At 43.2% G+C, this 21,792-nt stretch overlaps 1 protein-coding gene across 6 annotated transcripts in view; it reads right to left on the bottom strand.

Annotated features, from left to right (window-relative positions):
• schip1 (schwannomin interacting protein 1) overlaps positions 1-21,792 on the bottom strand; it is a 1,157,911-nt gene that overhangs the window by 100,557 nt on the left and 1,035,562 nt on the right. The window contains exon 1 of one of the 6 annotated variants that reach the window (XM_072474490.1): positions 18,210-18,453. The exons of the other annotated variants lie outside the window; for them this stretch is intronic. Coding sequence (XP_072330591.1) covers positions 18,210-18,239 — 30 coding nt within the window. The 5' untranslated portion in view covers positions 18,240-18,453. Of the gene's footprint in view, positions 1-18,209; positions 18,454-21,792 lie in introns of those variants that run through there. 6 annotated transcript variants of the gene reach the window in all.

Here is a 21,792-nt window from a genome sequence, read left to right on the forward strand (position 1 = left end):
CTGTAGAAGCACTTACAATCTAATGCAGAAAGGAAGACTGAAAATCACAACACATCCCAATTATAGTGCAGAATTTATTTGCGAGGAATATTAATATTTTAGCCTGCTCAAATAGGGATGTGATTTACATGGAAAGGTAGGGAGATACACAGCTGGAAAATACTGCAGTCCATCTCAAAAATACTAATACTTGTCAATCGACCAGCTTCACATATACTGCTCCCTTCTGTGGCCTTTGGTTCTAGAGTTTGTGGCAACCCAAAACATATTCTGATGATTTAATTTATCTATTCTCACCAGTGTCTTCAATATTTACCTCCATTACGCCTTCTTCCCTACACAGTAAACAACTCCAGGCTCTTTGGCCTCTTCCGGTGGCTATGTGCCTTAAACAAGCCATCAGTTTGCTTGCCTTCTTCCCCGCTACTCCCACTGCCCATATACTCCGCTTGCAGTTACAATCAATCTGTTTTTGTATGAGGGAAGACATAGGGTCATTCATGTCACACAGATGGATCTTCACGAATTTTCAACCTAGAAACAGCATGGGAGGGTTAATCATCCATGGTCTCATATAGTATTACTCCAAGGAGGAGCTTTCAGTTCAGATACCAGATAGGCTGGCTGCAGTAATACAAAACATAAATATTTAAGGGAAAGGAGTCGAAGGCTCTAGCTGGGTTAAATGACTCGAATGTTCACACGAAAACCATTGTCAGAGATTGACGCCAAGTTGTTCCGTTGGAGTGGGGGGTGCATTGGTTGAATGGGTTGTGGGGGGAGGGGGGGGGGGGGTCGGGTGGGAGGGGAGGTGGTTCTATTTTTATTTCCTTTAAAATGCCACCCGATCTGTTAAAAAGTGAAGTTGTTGGCGCAAGCAGAGTGTTGTGTGACCCACCCCTTTGATTTCCCCCCTCACCCCCAAGGCTCGATCCCGAGGAGGAAGCAGTCCATGAAACCAGAGGCTTCCACATTGTTTTTAATTGCCCGCTGTGCTACTCTGCACAAAATGTGAAAATGCTGTTTGACCAAGGAACTTCCCTCCTACGGTGCAAAATCACTTTCCAGTGCACGGCCTGCTTTTCGACTTCCAACAGTTTTGGACTGGAAGGTGCCACAGGGATCAGTGCTGAGGCCTCAATCATTTACAATCTATGGGCTGGATTCTCCGGTACCCTAGCCGCGGATTTCACGGGGAGTGCCGGCGGAATCCTACCTTCCCACCGCTTGTCAATGGGATATCTCACTGAAGCCACCCCATGCCGCCAGGAAACCCATGGTCGGGAGTGGGCTGCCAGCAGGAAAAGGGAATCCCAACAACCGGAGAATTCCGGCCTATATTAATGACTTGGATGAGGGTACAGTTTGTATTAACACCAGAGTTTCTGAAAATTATAAAATCTCTACTGTGCAGGAAGAGGCCATTCGGTCCATCTGGCCTGCACTGGCCCTTGCTCCAATAGAGCACCCTACCCTAGGCCCAATCACCCATCCCATCCCCTTAACCCCACCTAAATTTAGCATGCCCAATTGACTTAATCTGCATATCTTTGGACTGTGGGAGGAAACCGGAGCACCCAGAGGAAACCCACGCCAACACGGGAGAATGTGAAACCCCACAGTCACTCAAGAATCGAACCCAGATCCCTGGTCCTGTTAGCAGTGCGAACCACTGTACCACCGGGCGTCCATAATGCATAGACAGGTAGGAAAGCAAGTTGTGAGGAGGACACAAAGAGTCTGCAAAGAGATACTGATAGTTTAAGTGACAGGGCAGTTACTGGTGTATTTTAGCTGATTAATGACAAAAAGAATGGGAATGAATACTGCGCATGATTTGGAAAGATCAATACCATTTTAACCCATTCACCATCCCAAACAATTCGGAGAACTGTTGATGGGTGAGTTATCCTGAGCTGATACAGCATAAGGCATTTACATGTGCTATTGTCTGGTCACTATATAAGAGTGCATCGCATTGATTGTACAGTATAATTTATAGAAAAATGCTAATAATATAACTATATAAAAGAAGTTTTGCCCCAGTATTTTAAATAATTTTTTATTTCCATCGAGCAGAAAAAAAACATGACAGGCCTGAAATGGGAAAGGTCGCAGCACATGGGAGGGGTTCCCTCTACCCAATACCGATATGGAGGTCAATCAATTTTAAAATTGCAGAGCTCAAACATCTATCTGCTCAGGTATTTAGCAGAAACCAGCCATTTGATTTGATCCAATACTCTTGTTACAGAGTTTGAAATATGCAAGACAATTGACTGCACTAAAATGCTGGATTATTTACTTGGGATTTGTACATCCTAAAGACACTACAGAAACCTAAGCACTCATGTCAGCATTCCTAATGCATGGTACTTGTTTGTCATTGGCCTAAGATAGTCTCAGCCATCTTAAATTCTTACATGTCAGCATATACAAGTACAAAAATTCATCGTATAGGAAAGAGAATATGTCATGTAATGAAATCATGCAGCATAGGAGTCACCATTCTGTCAGAAGCCATTTCAGAAAGACTGGTTGATGACAGGTCTCCTTCTCCCAAAGGAGAACAGGATTGACTCTGTCTAATGAAACTTGACTTAACCTATAGGTGAAATCATCTCTAACTGAATGAGCCAAGTCAAATTAGGGGAGTATGAGCAAACCTGGAGGACTATTTCACATTCTAGAATTTTCGTAAATGGAGTCCGGGTTGACAAAAACCCTTTTAACAATATGCTAATTGCAGCCACCAAAAATATTCAAAATTATGCTCTCTATTATCCCAAACGACACAAAATACTACAGCTGTCTTTCTGTGATGTGATCTGTCTTATCAGGACAAGTTTCACATTGTCAGATGTTCCACTCTGTTGGGACTGGCTCACTGAGTGTAACTGAAAGAATAATCAAATGAGAACAATGGTGAGGTAAATGTGGGACTGGATCAGAGCACCAGCAACAAATTCATTATTGAATGTTTAACAGCATAGTGAATGAAAATTTAAAACAAAATACTTAATTCCTCACTGTTAAATGCAAATACTTGGATCTGCTCTTGAAAAGACTAAAGGGCCAGACGAATAGTTGGAAAGTAGGAGTGGATGGCTCTTTACCAGCCAATACAATGGACTGAATGGCATCTATAAATACATTGTGGACAATGCTGGCCGATAGTTAGTTAAAGATAAAGATGTTCAAACGGGCTTCGGTTCAGTTCAGAATCAGTCCCTCTGCAGAGGTGAAGCTCCTTTTGGCTGGTCGCAATCCTTCCTTACAACTGATCAGCTGACCTGAGCTACTGCAGGCTATTCTTCAGGTGGTGAATAATTAATATACAAAATATGTGTGTAGGTTGAGTTTGTTCTTCCAGCTGAAGGTGCATTTCATCATGGCCAGGATCCCCTCTATGGTTAACATATGACAATGCTCGCCTGAAGGATTCATAACAGCAGCCTCATTGTTGCAGGCTGAGTAATTAATCTGTGGTTCATACCAGAAAATAGAGCTGGGTGTATATTACATATAGGATATTGCAGAATGTTTTATCTACAATGGATTATTGATGAGCATTTGAGAGAAGGTAACAAACTCCAATATTTAATGTCTCAAAGGATATTAAAAAAGACATTTCATACGTTATTTTAGAATATTTATTGTCTCAAAAGATGCAACAACAAAACAGGTAATCCTCGCTGTTGACATCAGGAAATCTTTTCCAATTGGAGACTTGCATTCAAAGACAATGTGAAACAGGTTGCACTTGCGTTACCGCCTTAAAAGTATATTTTTAAAAGAAGACAGGGCCTCCCATGGTGTTCCTCCTGTTGAGTCAAGGGCACACTTGTATCCAAGCAACACACAATATTCCATCAGCGGCCCTAATTAATTTGTATGGTATTGTGGGATTGTTACAACTGCTTTGGAAATCGAGTGCTACACTCTGTCCACTTGTGCATGCAAACTACAAAAGCCTTGGTCATCATTTTATGTTCCTCAACTAATATGTTTTAAAAAAATTTAGAGTACCCAATTATTTTTTTTCCAATTAAGGGGCAATTTAGTGTGGCCAATCCACCTAATCTGCACATGTTTGGGTTGTGGGGGTGAAACCCACACAGACACGGGGAGAATGTGCAAATTCCACACGGATAGTGACCCAGGGCCGGGATTCGAACCCGGTTCTTCATCGCTGTAGTCCCAGTGCTAATCACTGCGCCACGTGCCGCCCTCTCAACCAATATGTTAACATTTAAAAATTGAAGGATATACAAGATAGTAGGCAACATGTAACAGCCTGAAGCTAGGAATGCAGGGTTCAGGATGGATTGTAAAGCAGTATTGAGAACACCAAGCCTTGGTGGTACTGGGCAATGCTATGGAAGCAAAATGGCGGTTTGGTATTACGGGAAGAAAAGGGTTGGAATGTGGAGTTGGAATTACCAGGTGCTTCTTCTGGGCCTGTCAATAATAATCTTTATTAGTGTCACAAGTAGGCTTACATTACATTAGCACTGCAACAAAGTTACTCTGAAAAGCCCCTAGTCACAACATTCCGGCGCCTGTTCGGGTACACGGAGGGAGAATTCAGAATGTCCACTTTAGCTAACAAGCACATCTTTTGGGATATGTGGGAGGAAACCGGAGCATCCAGAGGAAACCCACACAGACACGGGGCGAACGTGCAGACTACGCAGATAGTGACCCAAGCGAGAATCGAACCTGGGGTCCTGGTGCTGTGAAGCAACAGTGCTAACAACTGTGCTACCGTGCCGTCCACCTGTGCTACTATGCCGCCCACATTGCAGGAGGTATATTAGCAAAGACTGTGGTTGTCAGTGGAGTATGCAGTGATTGCAGCATAAGTGGGTTTGGCTGTTGCGAGAATGTCTCTGGTTTGGAAAGATAAGGTAGCATATGTTCTAGTGTCCTACTGTTGTCAAGAATTGGTGCATGAGAACATTGGGAGATGTGGTCCTGGGATCTTATACTTTAGTCAAGCATTCAGAAGCATAGAACATAGAACAATACAGCACAGAACAGGCCCTTCGGCCCACCATGTTGTGCCGACCACTTACCCTAATCTAAGATCAACCTAACGTGCACCCTTCAATTTACTGCTGTCCATGTGCCAGTCCAAGAGTTGCTTAAATGTCCCTAACGACTCTAGACTCCACCACCTCCTCTGGCAGTGCATTCCACACACCCACTCCTCTCTGTGAAAGGAACCAACCTCTGACATCTCCCCTATACCTTCCTCCAATCACCTGAAAATTATGTCCCCTCGTGACAGCCATTTCTGCCCTGGGGAAAAGTCTCTGGCTATCCACTCTATCCATACCTCTCATCACCTTGTACACCTCTATCAGGTCACCTCCCTTCCTTCTTCGCTGGTGAGAAAAGCCCTAGCTCCCTCATTGGTTGGGATATGCCACACAAGTCTCTGCTCGAGCCTTGGAATGAGGCGTAAATGTTCAGGGCTGATGTAACCTTATTGGCCACCAGGAGAGGGTATCCTCCTCCTCTACGTGGTACCAAGTCCAAAAGGACGTGGCACAGGTGCTGCACCATCTCCTTGTTGAGGCTGGGCCTCCGTTGTCAGCCATGGATGCCTTGTCCTCCCCTTAGCATGTTTCCTCCTCCTTGGGACGAACTTCTGTTGTGCCTCCCAAATAACCCCCAAAAGACCCTGTTCCACTATCTTCCCCACTGGGCTCCTTTTCCAATCAACTCTGTCCCGCTCCTCCCTCATGTCTTTGTAGTTACCCTTATTTAATTGTAATACCGTTACATCTGATTCCAGCTTAAGTGCAGGGTAAATTCTGTCTGAAGATCTGGCCGCCCATCAAGCCAGGGAGGGACTCAGAGGGGGGAGGCCGGCGATGGCCCACAGTGTTCAGGTGTTGTTGGTCCATTGAACCAGATGATGGACAACATGTGCACGAGGCTGAAGCAATTGGGGTTCAGAAACACATCAACGTGGGAACGCAAGGTCCAAGAGCATTCAAGGGCCGGCAATTTTGTGGAGAAGAGGAAAGCTGGAGTCTTACAGCATTAAGAAGGAAGAGGACCAGAAAAATCTAGATCAACTTACTTCCAGGATGAATGGCACTCCACTGTACTGAACATTAACTATCAGCTATCTCCCAGCCTGAAGCCAATTTAAAATCAGAAGTAAATTTTAATAGCTTAGTTGGTAATGGAGAAGCTAATTACATCAAATGTTCAAAGACAAAGTTAAGAAGTAATTATCTGTGTTTAACAGATAAGTTATTAAAGTTTTATTGGTTTATCTTTTTAGGAAATAAGTATTTAGAAACAACTATCTGCATTAATATAGCAACCAATGTAGTCAAAGGTATCAAAGCACTACACAGACTTATCTAGAAGTCACTGAAAGCTAACATTCAGGTGCAGCAAGCTTTAGGAAGGCTAATGGAATGTTAGCCTTTATCACAAGAGGATTTGAGTATGGGAGTAGTTAGGCCTTGCTACAGAATCCTTAAAGGACTAGACAGGTTTTGCAGGCAAGATGTTTCCCTTGGTTGGGGAGTCTAGAGCCAGGAGGCATAATTTCAAAGTAAGGGGGAAGCTACTTAGGACCAAGATGAGAAATTACTTTGCACAGATGGTTGCGAATCTTTGGAATTATCTACCCCAGAGGGCTGTGGAAGCTCAGTCATTGTAAAGCAGATTGATAGATTTCTGATTAACAAAAACGGGACTGTGAGATTCCCACACCCATTCCTGGCACCAGTAATGTTTATCAACATGGAATATGAGTGCAGGCATTCTCAACCTCGATGGCTTCATTGTGGAGGTAGGCATCGCCCCCCGCAATTTTCATGGAGCCAGACCAGTTTCTCCATTACTCATGGTTCACGGCCCCTCAAAGGCATCATGACTATAGTCTGGATTCAGGAACCTTTTGAAAGATAAATTTAAAAGTTATTACCCTTGCCCCACAGCTACTCCCATTGCCCTTATACCCGTCATTCCAATTCAATGCCAATTTCTGCTCCCTAACCACTCCCCATGGCCTCTCAACTCTTCATGTCAACTCAATGCAACTCACACCCCTTCATGCCCATCCATCCAGTATTCATCATGCAACTAACCAATGAACCATACAGTAACATAAACAAGTGTGGAACGGTTGAAAAATATATGTACTTGCATTGGTAACAGTTCAGAGAAGGTTCACTAAGCAGATTCCCAGGATGAGGCTTTGCCTTATGAGGAAAGACTTTCATATTCATTGGCATTTAGGAGAATGGGAATAATCTTTTGGAAACATGCTAAGAGGCTTAACAGGGTAGATGCTAAAAGGATTTGACCTCTCATGCGGGAAACTAAAACGAGGGAGGACAGTTTCAAAAAGGTGTCTCCCATTTAAGATGGCGATGAGGAGGAATTCCTCCTCCTAGGGGGTTGTTAGTCTTTGGAATTCTGTTAGTCTGTGGCATAAGGATTAGAACTGCCGCCTCACGGCATAAGGGACCAAGGTTAATTTCCGACATTGGGGAGTTTGTACGTTCTCCCCATGTCTTGAGTTTCCTCTAAGTGCTCCAGTTTCTTCCCAGAGTCCAAAGATGGAGCTAGGTGGATTGGCCATGCTAAATTGCCCCTTAGTGTCCAAAGTTTAGGTGGGGTTGTGGGGATGGGGTGGGAGACTCTTTCAAAGGGTCGATGCAGACTCGATGGGCCGGGTGGCCTCCTTCTGCACTGTCGTGATTCTGTGATGTCACAGAGAGCAGTAGAGGCTGAGTCACTTAATATATTCAAGGCTGCTTTTAACAAGACTTCTACTGATCAACAAAGGAGTCAAGAGTTATGGGGGACTGACAGGCAAATGGAGTTAAGGCCACAATCAGATTAGCCATGACCTTAATGATTGGCTGTGCAGACACAATGGACTGAATGGCCTATTCCTGCCTCTATTTCTTATCGTACAATGGCATCAGAGGAAATGTGATAACATGGATTAAAAAAATCATCGACAGGAAACTGTAAGAGTCCTTCCTGTGTATTTCCTTTGTTCCCATTTCTTTTCTTTTGTTATTTTGATCTGTGGACCCATAATCAAGACGTGATTATAAGCAGAAGAGCGCTTGCCAGGACATTATGTTTTCAGGTTTTGTATTTTGGAGAGGAGAAACCAGCCTCTTTGGAGTAAATCTTCAGGACCAGCTTTGATGGGACTCGGTTCGATTGGATAACTGACAACCGATGGGTTGACCAGGGACAGTGTTCTGACTGACAACTGTAAGAGATTGGTTTCTGCATGATGCTTTCTGAGAGAACTTGGCAGAAATTTTTAGACCTTAGAAGGAGAAGGAATGTGTTCTCTCTCTTGCTTATTGGAGTGAAAGCATGGCTTTGTTGTTCTAAAACCAGTGAATGCCTGGTACATATTTATTGTCAACTTGAAATGACCCTGAATCTACGGAGAAAGTTGACAACTTTTCCAGAGAAAACCATCTCAAACCTAGAAGGAAGAAATACCAAAATTAAAGCCTGAACCCAAGGACAGTAACTGGAAGTCATCCCAGTGCATCAAAGATCCTTTATCCTTTTAATATTTTCTTTACCTTTCAACCACCCTTTCCCCTCTGTTGTGTGTCTGTATGGGGGTAGTTAGGAAGGGGGGTTGGGAAAGGGGTATTAAATAGTCATTATATTTTCTGTCAGTTTAATTATAATACTGTGCATAATAAAAGGTTACTTGAGTTAAAGTTACAAACCTGGTGACTGTAGTTTATTGGGCTCAACCAAGGACCTCGGGTATTTTAAATAAAGTCTAATTTCACCTGTGTTGCAACTACAGGTCAAGTAGGCTGGAACTGACCAAGCTCTAGCCCAGGGTTTTGAGACAAAATGAAGAGCTAGTGTAAATTAGTGCAACTCAGACTAAAGAAAGGTTCAAAATGGAGCATGTCAGGAGGGAATCCACATATAAATGAAAATGATTGGGTGTTGGCTCATCAGCGACAGAATCACCAAGTTTGGTGACTGCACAAAAGTGGGAATTTTGGTAAATAAACAGTGTGAGCAGACATAAAAACATTCAGGAATACAAGATAGGCAGATAAGTGGCAGTTACAATTTCATAAGAGTAAGCGAGAGGTAATAGATTTTGGATGGTAAAGAAAAAGTGCTGATGAAAGTTTAATAGAAAGACACTGAAGGTGATGGGTGACTGGGATTGAAATGCATAATTACTGAAAATGTGACTGCAGTTACATAAAAAAAAAAGACGAGCAGAATGTTGGGTTTTATACTGCAAGTAGAACCAGAGTCCAACAGTTAAAGAAGTAATGATACTCTTATACAAAACTGTGGTTAGGCCACAGTTAAAGTACTATTTGCAGTTTTGGGTGCCTGATTATAGAAAGGATATTAAAACCAAAGCGAGCATACGGCACAGATTCACCAGGATGAGGTCAGGATTAGTGAACTAAAGTTCGGAAGACCATTTTCACTGGAGCGGAATGGATAACAACAATAATAATTTGGATTGACATAGTACCTTTAATATTGTAAAACATTTCAATGCACTTCACAGACGTATTATCAAATAAATTTTGGCTGTGAGTTTCAGATTTGGGAAGAGGGAGGGCTCTTGGTGTTGGCAGGATGTACGGTTGGCACCTCATCTACTTTACAATTATGAAGTCATAGAGACAGAGTTTTACAGCATGGAAGGAGGCCCTTCGGCACATCGTGTCCGCGCCCACTATTTTTATCGAGTGGATAGGGAATGACCATTCGCTCTGGTTCAGGAAATGAAAATGAAATGAAAATCGCTCATTGTCACAAGTAGGCTTTAAATGAAGTTACTGTGAAAATCCCCTAGTGGCCACATTCCGGCGCCTGTTCGGGGAGGCTGGTACGGGAATTGAACCGTGTTGCTGGTCTGCTTTCAAAGCCAGCGATTTAGCCCTGTGCTAAACCAGCCCCTGAATATAAATAGCAGAGGATGATTAGTAACAGAGGAGTTAATAACAGGAGTGAGGAAAAGGCAAGAGAATGTCTTCAGCGTAGTTTCAGCATGGAATATGCTACCAAAAGGAATAACTGAGACAGAGGTCATTCCATTCTTTAAAGGAAATTTGGACAGTTACTTGAAACAGACAGAAATGAGACACGTTAAATAGAAAGACGGCAGCACCGAAATTAATTTTGTGATGCTTCAGCATAGTGCTGGTACAGACAAAATGGGTCAAGTGGCCTCCATCTCAGCTATACGGTTCAATGCTTTGGAATATCCTAGGAGGAGAGTACTGCTGAGAAGCAAATATTAACATTCAAGAAATAATCAGAGGATCCCTACTGGCCATCTGAAAGAGTACTCGACCTCAGCCCACTCCCCAGCCCTATCCCTGTAACCCCACCCAACTTTTGGACACAAAGGCAGTTTAGCCTGGCCAATTCACTTAACCTGGCCATCATTGGACTGTGGGAGGAAACCGGAGCACCCTGTGGAAACCCACAAAGACAAGGGGAGAAGGTGCAAACTCCACACAGACCTCACCCAAGGCCAGAATGGAATCCGGGACCCTGGCGCTGTGAGGCAGCGGTGCTAACCACTGTGCATTTCATTTAGCCTTCACAAAGACAATGCTCATCACCAAAATGGATCCCAATAGAAACTTGGTCTTGTCAACATTACAGAATGTAAGGATCACAGGGGTAAATGGGAGGTGATGGCTTTAAGAGCTCTTCTATCTAAAGTAGAATGTTTTAGCAACATACTACAAGCTACAAATCAAATGAATAAAAATATAGAGCATTACAAGCCTTTGAATTACTCCATATATCACCGTCCCAGACCAGCACATGAATTGGCAGTGAATTCCCAGTCTTTACCACATGGCTTGCAGGCTTGGTTCTGTATGGACATAACTTGCAGGTATGACATGTAGGGAGGCAGGCTGGTCAGAAAAGAAGGGAAATCTTCAATTCGGGATCTTCCCGCATGCTGTGGGGTTAACAGCTCCGGGAGTATGTCTCTGAAGCCTGCAGCAGCAGTAGATAGGTCTGCAGTGGAAAGAGGGATTCTGACCCTGTCGTGGTGGCTATGAGAGGGGCACAGACGGATCAGAACCTAGCAGTGGGGAAGATTTGGGGATTGGTTTGTGGGGGGGTGGGGGGGGGGAGCTCAGGCATAGGGATTAGGTGGGTGAGGTCAAGGCGTAGGGATAATGGAGGAGTGCCTAGTGCTGGGGGAGCCAGGCCCCGATGGGGGAGGGGAAGCAGTGGGAGAATCAGAGGACTCAAGACAAACTCAAAGAACAAAGAACAAAGAAAAGTACAGCGCAGGAACAGGCCCTTCGGCCCTCCAAGCCTGCGCCGACCATGCTGCCCGTCTAAACTTAAATCTTCTACAGTTCCGGGGTCCATATCCCTCTATTCCCATCCTATTCATGTATTTGTCAGAATGCCCCTTAAATGTCACTATCGTCCCTGCTTCCACCACCTCCTCCGGCAGCGAGTTCCAGGCACCCACTAATCTCTGTGTAAAAAAACTTGCCTTGTACATCTCTGCTGAACCTTGCCCCTCGCACCTTAAACCTATGCCCCCTAGTAATTGACCCCTCTACCCTGGGAAAAAGTCTCTGACTATCCACTCTGTCTATGCCCCTCATAATTTTGTAGACCTCTATCAACCGCCTTCGTTCCAGTGAGAACAAAGCGAGTTTATTCAACCGCTCCTCATAGCTAATTCCCTCCATACCAAGCAACAGCCTGGTAAATCACTTCTGCACCCTCTCTAAAGCCTCCACATCCTTCTGGTAGTGTGGCGACCAGAATTGAACACTATACTCCAAGTGTGGCCGTATTAAGGTTCTATACAGCTGCAACATGACTTGACAATTTTTATACTCAATGCCCCGGCCAATGAAGGCAAGCATGCGATCTCCACCTGTGTTTCCCCTTTCAGTGACCTGTGGACTTGTACACCAAGATCTCTCTGACTGTCAATACTCTTGAGGGTTCTACCATTCACTGTATATTCCCTACCTGTATTAGACCTCCCAAAATGCATTACCTCACGTTTGTCCGGATTAAACTCCATCTGCCATCTCGCCGCCCAAGTCTCCAAACGATCTAAATCCTGCTGTATCCTCTGACAGTCCTCATTGTTATCCACATTACCACCAACCTTTGTGTCGTTTGCAAACTTACTAATCATGCCAGTTACATTTTCCGTCAAATCATCTAGAAACACTGTGAGCAGATCTAGAAACACTGCGTTGTTTTAGTCAATATAAAATGTGAACTAAAACAGATTTGCAGATAAAGCTATATAAGCAAGGGCTGAAATTCAAGGGTTACTTATGCCCCAATTATTCTAACTGTGTTCAGCCAAGCCCGTACATCTGTAGCATTTATGAATTCCTGAAATTAGGGTTGTTTATGTGGTGTTCGTGAGCAACAACTTCAGTCATTTTTGTTTAAATTAGAGCCTTAAGAAATAAGTCATGTCATCGTTTTAAACCAAAACCTGGAAGATATTCAAGCTAATGCTTTATTCTTCTTATAAAAGCAAAGACAGAAAAATAAACGATTACTTGGTAAACCAGATGAATGCATCTGCTGGTAATGTCAGTAATGGCACTGAAAACAATCCCTTTCATGTTATTCAATAGCTACTGCACATAGCCGCTGCTACCTAACCAACGATTAATGATGCAGCAGTCAGAGCACGCAGCTATTAAATCAGAGTGCAGAGCGATAAGCAAATGCCACCACTTACATAATGCATTTGTTCAATAATTTTTCAATAATTAAGCACTGTTTGAAGATCTCATTTGTTTGAAATAAGTCCATGATTGGAGACAGATCCTTGAGTAGCATATCTCTCTACTATGGATATATTTATTAAAAATTTTAAACTGCCCCAGAAAACAAGTCACTGTGCAGCAGCAAATCTATTTCGTAGATGTTTTAAATAGATGTTCAGAGCAAAGTGCAGATTTGTCCTAGATTTATCAATGCAGAAAAAATACACCATAACCTGAAACTATTTTGATCCATAGTTGGGGATTGTAGAATGGGGACTACTACAGCTATTCTTATTGAGCAAAGTTACCCCACTCCCAAGTCCATTCTTGGCTGAAACATCACTTCTATGTTACTTTTTCTCTGCTTGAATAGGGGCTGGTTTAGCACAGTGGGCTACACAGCTGGCTTGTAACGCAGAACAATGCCAGCAGTGCGGGTTCAATTTCCGTAGCGGCCGCTCCGAACAGGCGCAGGGGCTTTTCACGGTAATTTCATTGAAGCCTACTTGAGACAATAAGCGATTATTATTATTATCAATGAGAAACAGGAAGGAAAAAAAATGACTCATTAGGAATCTCTAAGTGTCCACTCTAACTGGAGCAATATCAAATGGGAATATACCCTCACAAAGAAATGCAATTATGGAACAGGTGCCAGTCTGAGTATGTGAGCTTCTGTTTGGAATAAAAACACCCCCTTTCCCAAGAGTTGAACACTTGTGCCCTTCTTTTCACAATATACATAAATGATCTGGGAGAAGGAACTGAAGGCACTGTTGATAAGTTTGCAGATGATTCAAAGATCTGTAGAGGGACAGGTAGTATTAAGGAAACAAGGGGGCTGCAGGAGGATTTGGACAAGCTAGGAGAGTGGGCAATGAAGTGGCAAATGAAATACAAAGTAGAAAAGTGTGAGGTTACGGAAGGAGGAATTTAGGAATAGATTATTTTCTAAATGGGGAAATGCTTTGGAAATCAGAAGCACAAAAGGGACTTGGGAGTCCTTGTTCATGATTCTCTTAAGGTTAATGTGCAGGTTCAGTCAGCAGTTAAGAAGGCAAATGCAATGTTAGCATTCATGTCAAGAGAGCTAGAATACAGGACCAGTGATGTACTTCGGAGGCTGTATAAGGCCCTGGTCAGACCTCATTTGGAGTATTGTGAGCAGTTTTGGGCCCCGTACTAAGGAAGGATGTGCTGGCCTTGGAAAGGGTCCAGAGGAGGTTCACAAGAATGATCCCTGGAATGAAGAACCTGTCATATGAGGAACGGTTGAGGACTCTGGGTCTGTACTCATTGGAGTTTATAAGGATGAGGGGGGGAATCTTATTGAAACTTACAGGATACTGCGAGGCCTGGATAGAGTGGGAGTGGAGAGGATGTTTCCACTTGTAGGAAAAACTAGAACCAGAGGACACCATCTCAGACTAAAGGGACAATCCTTTAAAGCAGAGATGAGGAGGAATTTCTTCAGCCAGAGCGTGGTGAATCTGTGGAACTCATCCGCAGAAGGCAATGGAGGCCAAATCATTGAGTGTCTTTAAGACAGAGTTAGATAGGTTCTTGATTAAGAAGAGGATATGGGGTTATGGGGAGAAGGCAGGAGAATGGGGATGAGAAAATATCAGCCATGATTGAATGGTGGAGCAGACTTGATGGGCCGAGTGGCTTAATTCTGCTCCTATGTCTTATGGTCTTAACCAATCTCAGAACAAAATTGCAAAATGAGGAGCAGCCTGATGACAAAACAGAAACAAAACTCATCATCCTTCTCTTCCTGCTGCATAGTACATAAGAACATAAGTTATAGGAGCAGCAGTAGGCCATTTGACCCATCGAGCCTGCTCCACCATTCAACAAGATCGTGCCGGATCTACTGTTGCCTGAACTCTACTTTCCTACCTGCTCTTCATAATCCTTGTCACTCAAAAATCTGTCTGTCTTGAATATATTTGGTGACCCAGCCTTCACTGCTCTCTGTATAAAATAATTCTGAAACCTAACAATTCTTGGATGGCGAACTTCTTCTCATCACCATTTTAAATGGGAGACTCCCTATTTTGAAACTGTATCCCCTAGTTCTGGATATCCCCCCATGAAGCAGAAGCATTCTCTCAGTATCCACCCGGCCAAGCCCACTCAGAATATTTTCCGTTTCAATAAGATCACCTCTCATTCTTCTAAACTCCAATGAGGATAGGCCCAATTTGCTCAACCGTTTCTCATAAGACCCTCGTCCCAAGAATCAGCCATTGAACCTTCCCTGAACTCCTTCCAATGCTAATACTTAAGGTGACCAAAACTGTGCATAGTACAATGACAATAGTAACTGTGACTCAATCCAACATTGCCCCCAAAAACTGAGGGTTGCCACTCGTGCGCCCAATATATGACTGGTACTGACCTGCCCTGACCCTAAAGCATTTAGAACCAATGTACAATGTGAGAAGCAATTCTGTCAATGTGCCCTTCTAGAAAACTATACAACTAACTTGTTTTTTTTCTCTTTAAGGTATTAACCGTGACTGATTATTGTTAAATATTTGACTTTCCAATCTGAAAAAAATAACAAATAATCGTCTTCATGAAATAAAGCGAATATATTTTTTAAAAATCACAACTTACTACAAAATTGGTTGTGTTGCTGTGCTCGTTGTTACATTCCAAACACAGCCCTAGAATACATTAAAACATTCTTATGATCAACAAAACAATTCAGAAAAAAAAGTGCGTAGGTTCAAACACATCATTCAGCTCCATCTTGTGCTATGCACAATGCCTGCTTTATGTAGTCAAATGAATAGTCTCAGTTACCTAAGCTGCAGCATCCTTTGCTGTAAAACTAATTTGGCAAAGCAAAAAAATTCCCAGCTTCATAGGTATGTTTGCATTTGTCACTGTCAACTGGTACATTCTGTTTAAATCAGCTATAATCCAGTTATGAAAGGGGCTGGTTCATAGATTGCAGGAATTTAAGCCCAAAAAAGGAAAATAAAATTTCACTTCAGACATGAATTACAAAATGCTGTGTTTAGAACATTACCAGAAGTGAAGTGAAATACATTTTCATCCTAAAGCTGTATCTAGTTATTTCAAATGCAAATATAGATAAATGTACTGACTATAAGCTCTGGGGGAGGCATCTACACACGTGCTTTATTACGTATTGGTGGCTACAGTTGGGCATCTTTTATCCTGGTCTAAAATTCTAAGAGATGCTTAGGATATAAAAGAATGCACCTTCATATCATGCTATTCACAACCTCAGAATGAATGTCTCAATGTGCTTTACAGCCAATCAAGCACTTCTGAAGTGTAGTCACTGCTGTAATTTAGGAATTTAGCAAGGTAATTAGTGACCAATAATCTGTTTTAATCATGTTAGTCGAGGGATAAATTGTGTGGTTAATTATTTGCCTCAGGATAAACCAATTTTGCAGGGTGGACTTCAATTAGGTGATAGGCCCCTTGTTTGCAAACATGAAGGACTTATTCCTGTTCAGGTATGGGAAACTCCCTCTGATATTTTGTCATTTACCAATATGGCAGGCAGCACACTTTGTAATGGGCATACAACACCGCCCACTATATTGGAAGCACAGGAGGCTGTTTAGTGCAGAATTTCTTGGCCATTATTTTTAAATTTAGGGGCTGGTTTAGCACACTGGGCTAAATCGCTGGCTTTTAAAGCAGACCAAGCAGGCCAGCAGCACGGTTCAATTCCCGTACCAGCCTCCCCGAATAGGTGCCGGAATGTGGCGACTAGGGGCTTTTCACAGTAACTTCATTGAAGCCTACTTGTGACAATAAGCGATTTTCATTTTCATTTCATTATATCATTTTTTTTTTGTTCTTTTAAACAGAGCTTTTCTCAGCTGCCTGTCTTTAAGGCAGAAGACCTGGTTTAGCACAGTGTACTAAACAGTTGGCTTGTGAAGCAGAATAAGGCCAGCAGTGCAGGTTCAATTCCCGTACCCGCCTCCCCGAACAGGCGCCGGAATCCGGCGACAAGGGGCTTTTCACAGTAACTTCATTTGAAGCCTACTTGTGACAAGAAGCGATTTTCATTTCAAGACCTCAAGTTGCTCCAGCCTGTTCTCATCACATCAACTCTGGTCCTGCATTCAGCCCAACAGCCCTTCACTGCTCTGCCTTGGGAGGCTTGAATGTTTCTCTCCAGAGTTCAGTGGCCAGATGTGCACATGGTACTGAAGGTGTGGCTTGAATACAGTACACCACACTTGTAAACATGGCATACTCTGCACCAGATTGGTTCTGCCATCTATTTTTTCAAAAGAACCATTTGACCAATATTCATAGATTCATTATAATTGATTTAGATAAATTCTTACAGCAGGTGAAATAATGATTATACTCTGGCTTTTCTGGTGGTGGTGAATAAAATTATTTTGTGTAGACATTTGAAAATGTGATGCAGCACATTGTGCTGATAAACTGATAAATGGTGGTCTTGATTTACTGTAACTATCTGCTGCTGTCCAGACAGAGCATTGACATAGGCCTCCACAGGGTTTCCAGTTACTGAAGCAAGGTACTTTAATGTAGTCACCAAACATAACAAAGAAAAAGTGCTGCGTCCTCTCCACCATAGTCAGACTGGCCAGAGGACATGGACTCAGTTGATCAATTACTTTTAGGTCACTTACTTTTGTGGCCCTGGTTAGCTTATTTTCCCTACTATTCAAATAATTTGATTATGCTATTAGAAAATGGTATCTAGAAAAACCATCATAATCTATTGCCATAAAAATTCAGTTTAGTGATTATTTAAGAAATTAGAATGGAGTATTTTTGTCTCAACAGAAGCCAGGTTTACAATCATATAAAATTTCACATAGATATTTTTCCAATAGGTAGTAACTACAACATCACAAAGAAAGATTGCTGCATACTCTCCACTACTGTCAGAATTCCCAAAGGGCATGAACTCATTAGTTACAGTAATACCAGAGAAAAAAAAAACTTTAATTGCTGCTGGGCAATCGGAGTGTCCCAAATGCAAATTTTTTTCACAATTATGTAACTAAAACATCAATTAATGTTTTGTGACAATGCATATATTGTCTTGAAACAATGTCTTAATCTGATGAATTTAACGTCCCCCTGGCTCTGTATTTGATCTTTTTTCTCTCCTCCTCCTCCTCTTTTCCTCCTCCTCATCTACACACACGCACAATAAATTCTATTCTAAAATGCACTGTTGCATAAGCTTTACACGCGGTCGTTAAATTCTAGTGCCATAAGGGCCCAATTTAAAAAAATATTTCTAAATTGTTTTTTGCATTAAATCAATATGTTACTAAGGACAAGCAGAATGTACAATACAGTAAACTGCTGCAGTTCAGAAAGCGACCGAAGCAGACTTCAAGTGCATCTTTCTACATATCACGACATCTTTACCTGATAAGCACAGTTCTCCTGGTGTACCATCTCAACGCATCATATGAAAGCTGCCACTGCTGACTGAAAGAATTAAGAGCTGTCGTACGGAGTTCAGATTTACAGCATCTGGGAGGACAAACGCTAACCCCTGCGAGGCACGAAGCTGGTATCAGACAAAAATGGATGCTTCTGCTGCAGCTGCAAACTGCGTAATGGCCCTGCCTTCGTCTGTGAGGAGCAGAACCGATCGCAGAGATTCTCCTCGGGGAGCTAGCATCTATCTGGGACTGCGATGGGGGAGGGGAGAGTCAATCACCACAAACACAATCAGCCAATTATACCGTAGTCACACAGGGAAAGAGAGCTGTTTTGAGGCGGGTGTGACCTTTTGGTGGCTTATGAAAGGAGCTTGCTGATGTGGAAATATTCTAGTGCCCATCAAATGGAAGACGATAAAAAGCAAATCAGTGGTATAATTGAGCGAATTTAGACCCCGGGCACAAATCCTGCACTTACAAATGTAACTGTAAAGTATCAGCAGCTAGCATTTATATTTAAATCCTTTTTTGTGACAGCTAGCAAAACAAATATTTAAAATATTTGCGAGCATATTACAGAAATGATGGGGCAAGTCTGGTTTCTGAAACAGTAATTCATGGACTATACAACACTGACCAATTTGGTAATATTTTAAAAACAGAACAGGTTTAAATTTGTGGATTGATTTAAAATAATTATACTGAAATGTTGTTGTGTAACTCAAAACTAAATGATGCAACAGCACAAAGGTGGCATGGTGGCAGAGCAGTTAGCACTGCTGCCTCACAGCGCCAGGAACCCGGTTTCAATTCCGACCTTGTGTGGGGTTTGCACTTTCTCTCTGTGTCTGCGTGGGTTTTCTGAGTTCTCCGGTTTCCTCCCACAGTCCAAGGATGTGCAGGTAAGGTGGATTGGCCATGATAAACTGACTCTTAGCGTCCTAAAGGTTAGGTTGGGTGATGGGGATGTGAGGGGAGGCATAGGTAGAGTTATCCTTCTGAGGGTCTTAATGGGCCGAATGGTCACCTTCTGCACTGTAGGGGTTCTATGAGTCTTTAGAGATTCTATGAAATGGACGATTACCTGCAAGATAAAACGATTCAGCTCCACGCAGTTTTATTATGCAAGACAAATTTTGTAAATACATTTTATTTAAAGTATCAAGATGGAGTAAGTTGTGATCAATATAATCATAGAATGATATGGCAGAGGAGAAGTCTACCCAGCCTTTACAGAGCTGGCTGTTTGAAAGAGCTATCCAATTACTTTCACTTCCCTGCCCCTGCACATTTTTCCATTTCAATTTTTATTCAACTCCCTTTTGGAAGTCATTATTGAAACTGCTTCCATCCCCCTTTCGGGCAGTGCATCCCAGATCATGACTACTCATTGGGAAAGAATTAATGGGCTTCACCCTGCCTTTGGATCTTTTCTTAATTACTTTAATGCGGAAGTGGACTCGAGACCTTTTCGGTACTGTGGGCTTCACTGAGTGCAGCATGGGCGGCGCGGTAACACAGTGGGTAGCACTATTGCTTCACAGCTCCAGGTCCCAGGTTTGATTCCCGGCTTGGGTCACTGTCTGTGTGGAGTCTGCATGCTCTCCCTGTATCTGCATGGGATTCCTCCGGGTGTTCCGGTTTCCTCCCACAAGTCCCAAAAGCCGTGCAGTTAGGTATTTGGACATTCTGAATTCTCCCTCAGTGTACCCGAACAGGAGCTGGAATGTGGCGACTAGGGGATTTTCACAGTAACTTCATTGCAGTGTTAATGTAAGCCGACTTGTGACAATAAAGATTATTATTATGACTGGTGGCACAGCCTTCAATCACATCAGTTTTCCACTCTGTAACACCCTCATTAAACATTACCACATTTAAAAATCTTCTCAAAACCAAGCTCTCGGCCACTCTTAATCTCTTCTTTCCTGACAAGCTGTCTTTCCCCATATACATTAATTTGTGAAGTGCTTTGGGTCATTTTTTTAAAATTAAAAAGTTATTTTAAATCAATTTATTGTAAGAACCATAATTTTTTTAATAAAACATTTTATTAAACATTTAGGATTTTATAATAACCGAAAGTACAAAAACAAATGTAAACATAATTCAGTACATAACAGCACACCCCTCCCGCCCCCCCAAGCCAGCAACCATACCCAGCCAACATGGCTTATACACACAATTCCCCAGTCCCTCCATCTCCTTTCGCTGATCCCGCCTGAACTAAACTAAACTAACTCCCCTACCCCCACCCCTTAACCGCCCCCCTCCTATTGTATCTGCTAACATTTTCAGTTTTCCCCAAAGAGGTCGATAGAAGTAGATTTCTGAACGAACCCCAACATCGATCCTCTCAGGGGGAACTTAATTTTCTCAAGCCTGAGAAACCCAGCCATGTCATTGACCCATACCCCCATTTCGGGGGCTCCGTGTCCCTCCAGGATAATAGGATCAGTCTCCGGGCTACCAAGGGGGCAAAGGCCAAAATCTCAGCCTCTCTCACGCCCTGGACTCCCGGGTCTGCTGACACTCCAAAAATCGCCACCTCTGGCCTCGGTGTCATTCTTGTTTTTAATGCAGTGGACATGACATCAGCAAATCCTTGCCAGAATCCCCGAAGCTCCGGACATGACCAAAACATGACGACATGATTTGCGGGCCCTCCTGCATACCTCACACGCCTGTCCTCTATCCCCCAAAACCTGCTCATCCGGGTCACAGTCATGTGTGCCCGGTGAACCACCATATCAGACTGAGCCTGGCACATGATGAGGACGTGTTGACTCTACACAGAGCATCCTCCCACAGGCCCGCCTCTAACTCCTTACCCAGCTCATCTTCCCACTTGCGCTTTACCTCCCCTATCTGGGTTCCCTCCCACTCCATGAGCTATTTATAAATTTCTGAGACCTTCCCTTCCCCCACTCCAGTTTTTGACACTACCTTGTCCTGTATCCCCTGTGGCAGTAGAAGCGGAAAGGTCGAAGCCTGCCTTCATACAAAGTCTCTCACCTGTAGATGGCGAAACCCATTCCCACCCTGCAATTCATACTCCTCCTCCAAATCCTCCAAACAAAGAAAGCTCCCATCGATAAACAAATCCCCCAGCCTCTCAATCCCTGCTCTTTGCCACCTCCAAAATCCCCCCATCCAACCTCCCCGGCACAAACCGGTGATTGCCACAAATTGGAGCCCACACCGACGCTCCCTCCACTCCCACATGCTTCCGCCACTGCCCCCATACCCTCAAAGCCGCCACCACCACCGGGCTTGTGGATTACCGAGCTGGCGAGAATGGCAGAGGTGCTGTTACCAGTGCTCCTAAGCTTGTGCCCCGACAAGACGCTGCCTCCACCAGCCCCCACACTGACCCCTTCCTCACTACCCACTTCTGATCATAGCTATATTTGCCACAGTAGTAATTCCTAAAGTTCAGCAAGGCCAAACCGCAGTCCTCCCCGGCTCCGTTCTCCACTTTCCTCACTCGCGGGGTTATACACGCCTACACAAACCTAGAGATCACCGCATTAACCCACTTAAAGAAGCACATTGGGATAAAA

Source organism: Scyliorhinus torazame, chromosome 14, assembly GCF_047496885.1.
Source record: "Scyliorhinus torazame isolate Kashiwa2021f chromosome 14, sScyTor2.1, whole genome shotgun sequence".
In the NCBI taxonomy this organism is placed as follows: Eukaryota; Metazoa; Chordata; class Chondrichthyes; order Carcharhiniformes; family Scyliorhinidae; genus Scyliorhinus; species Scyliorhinus torazame.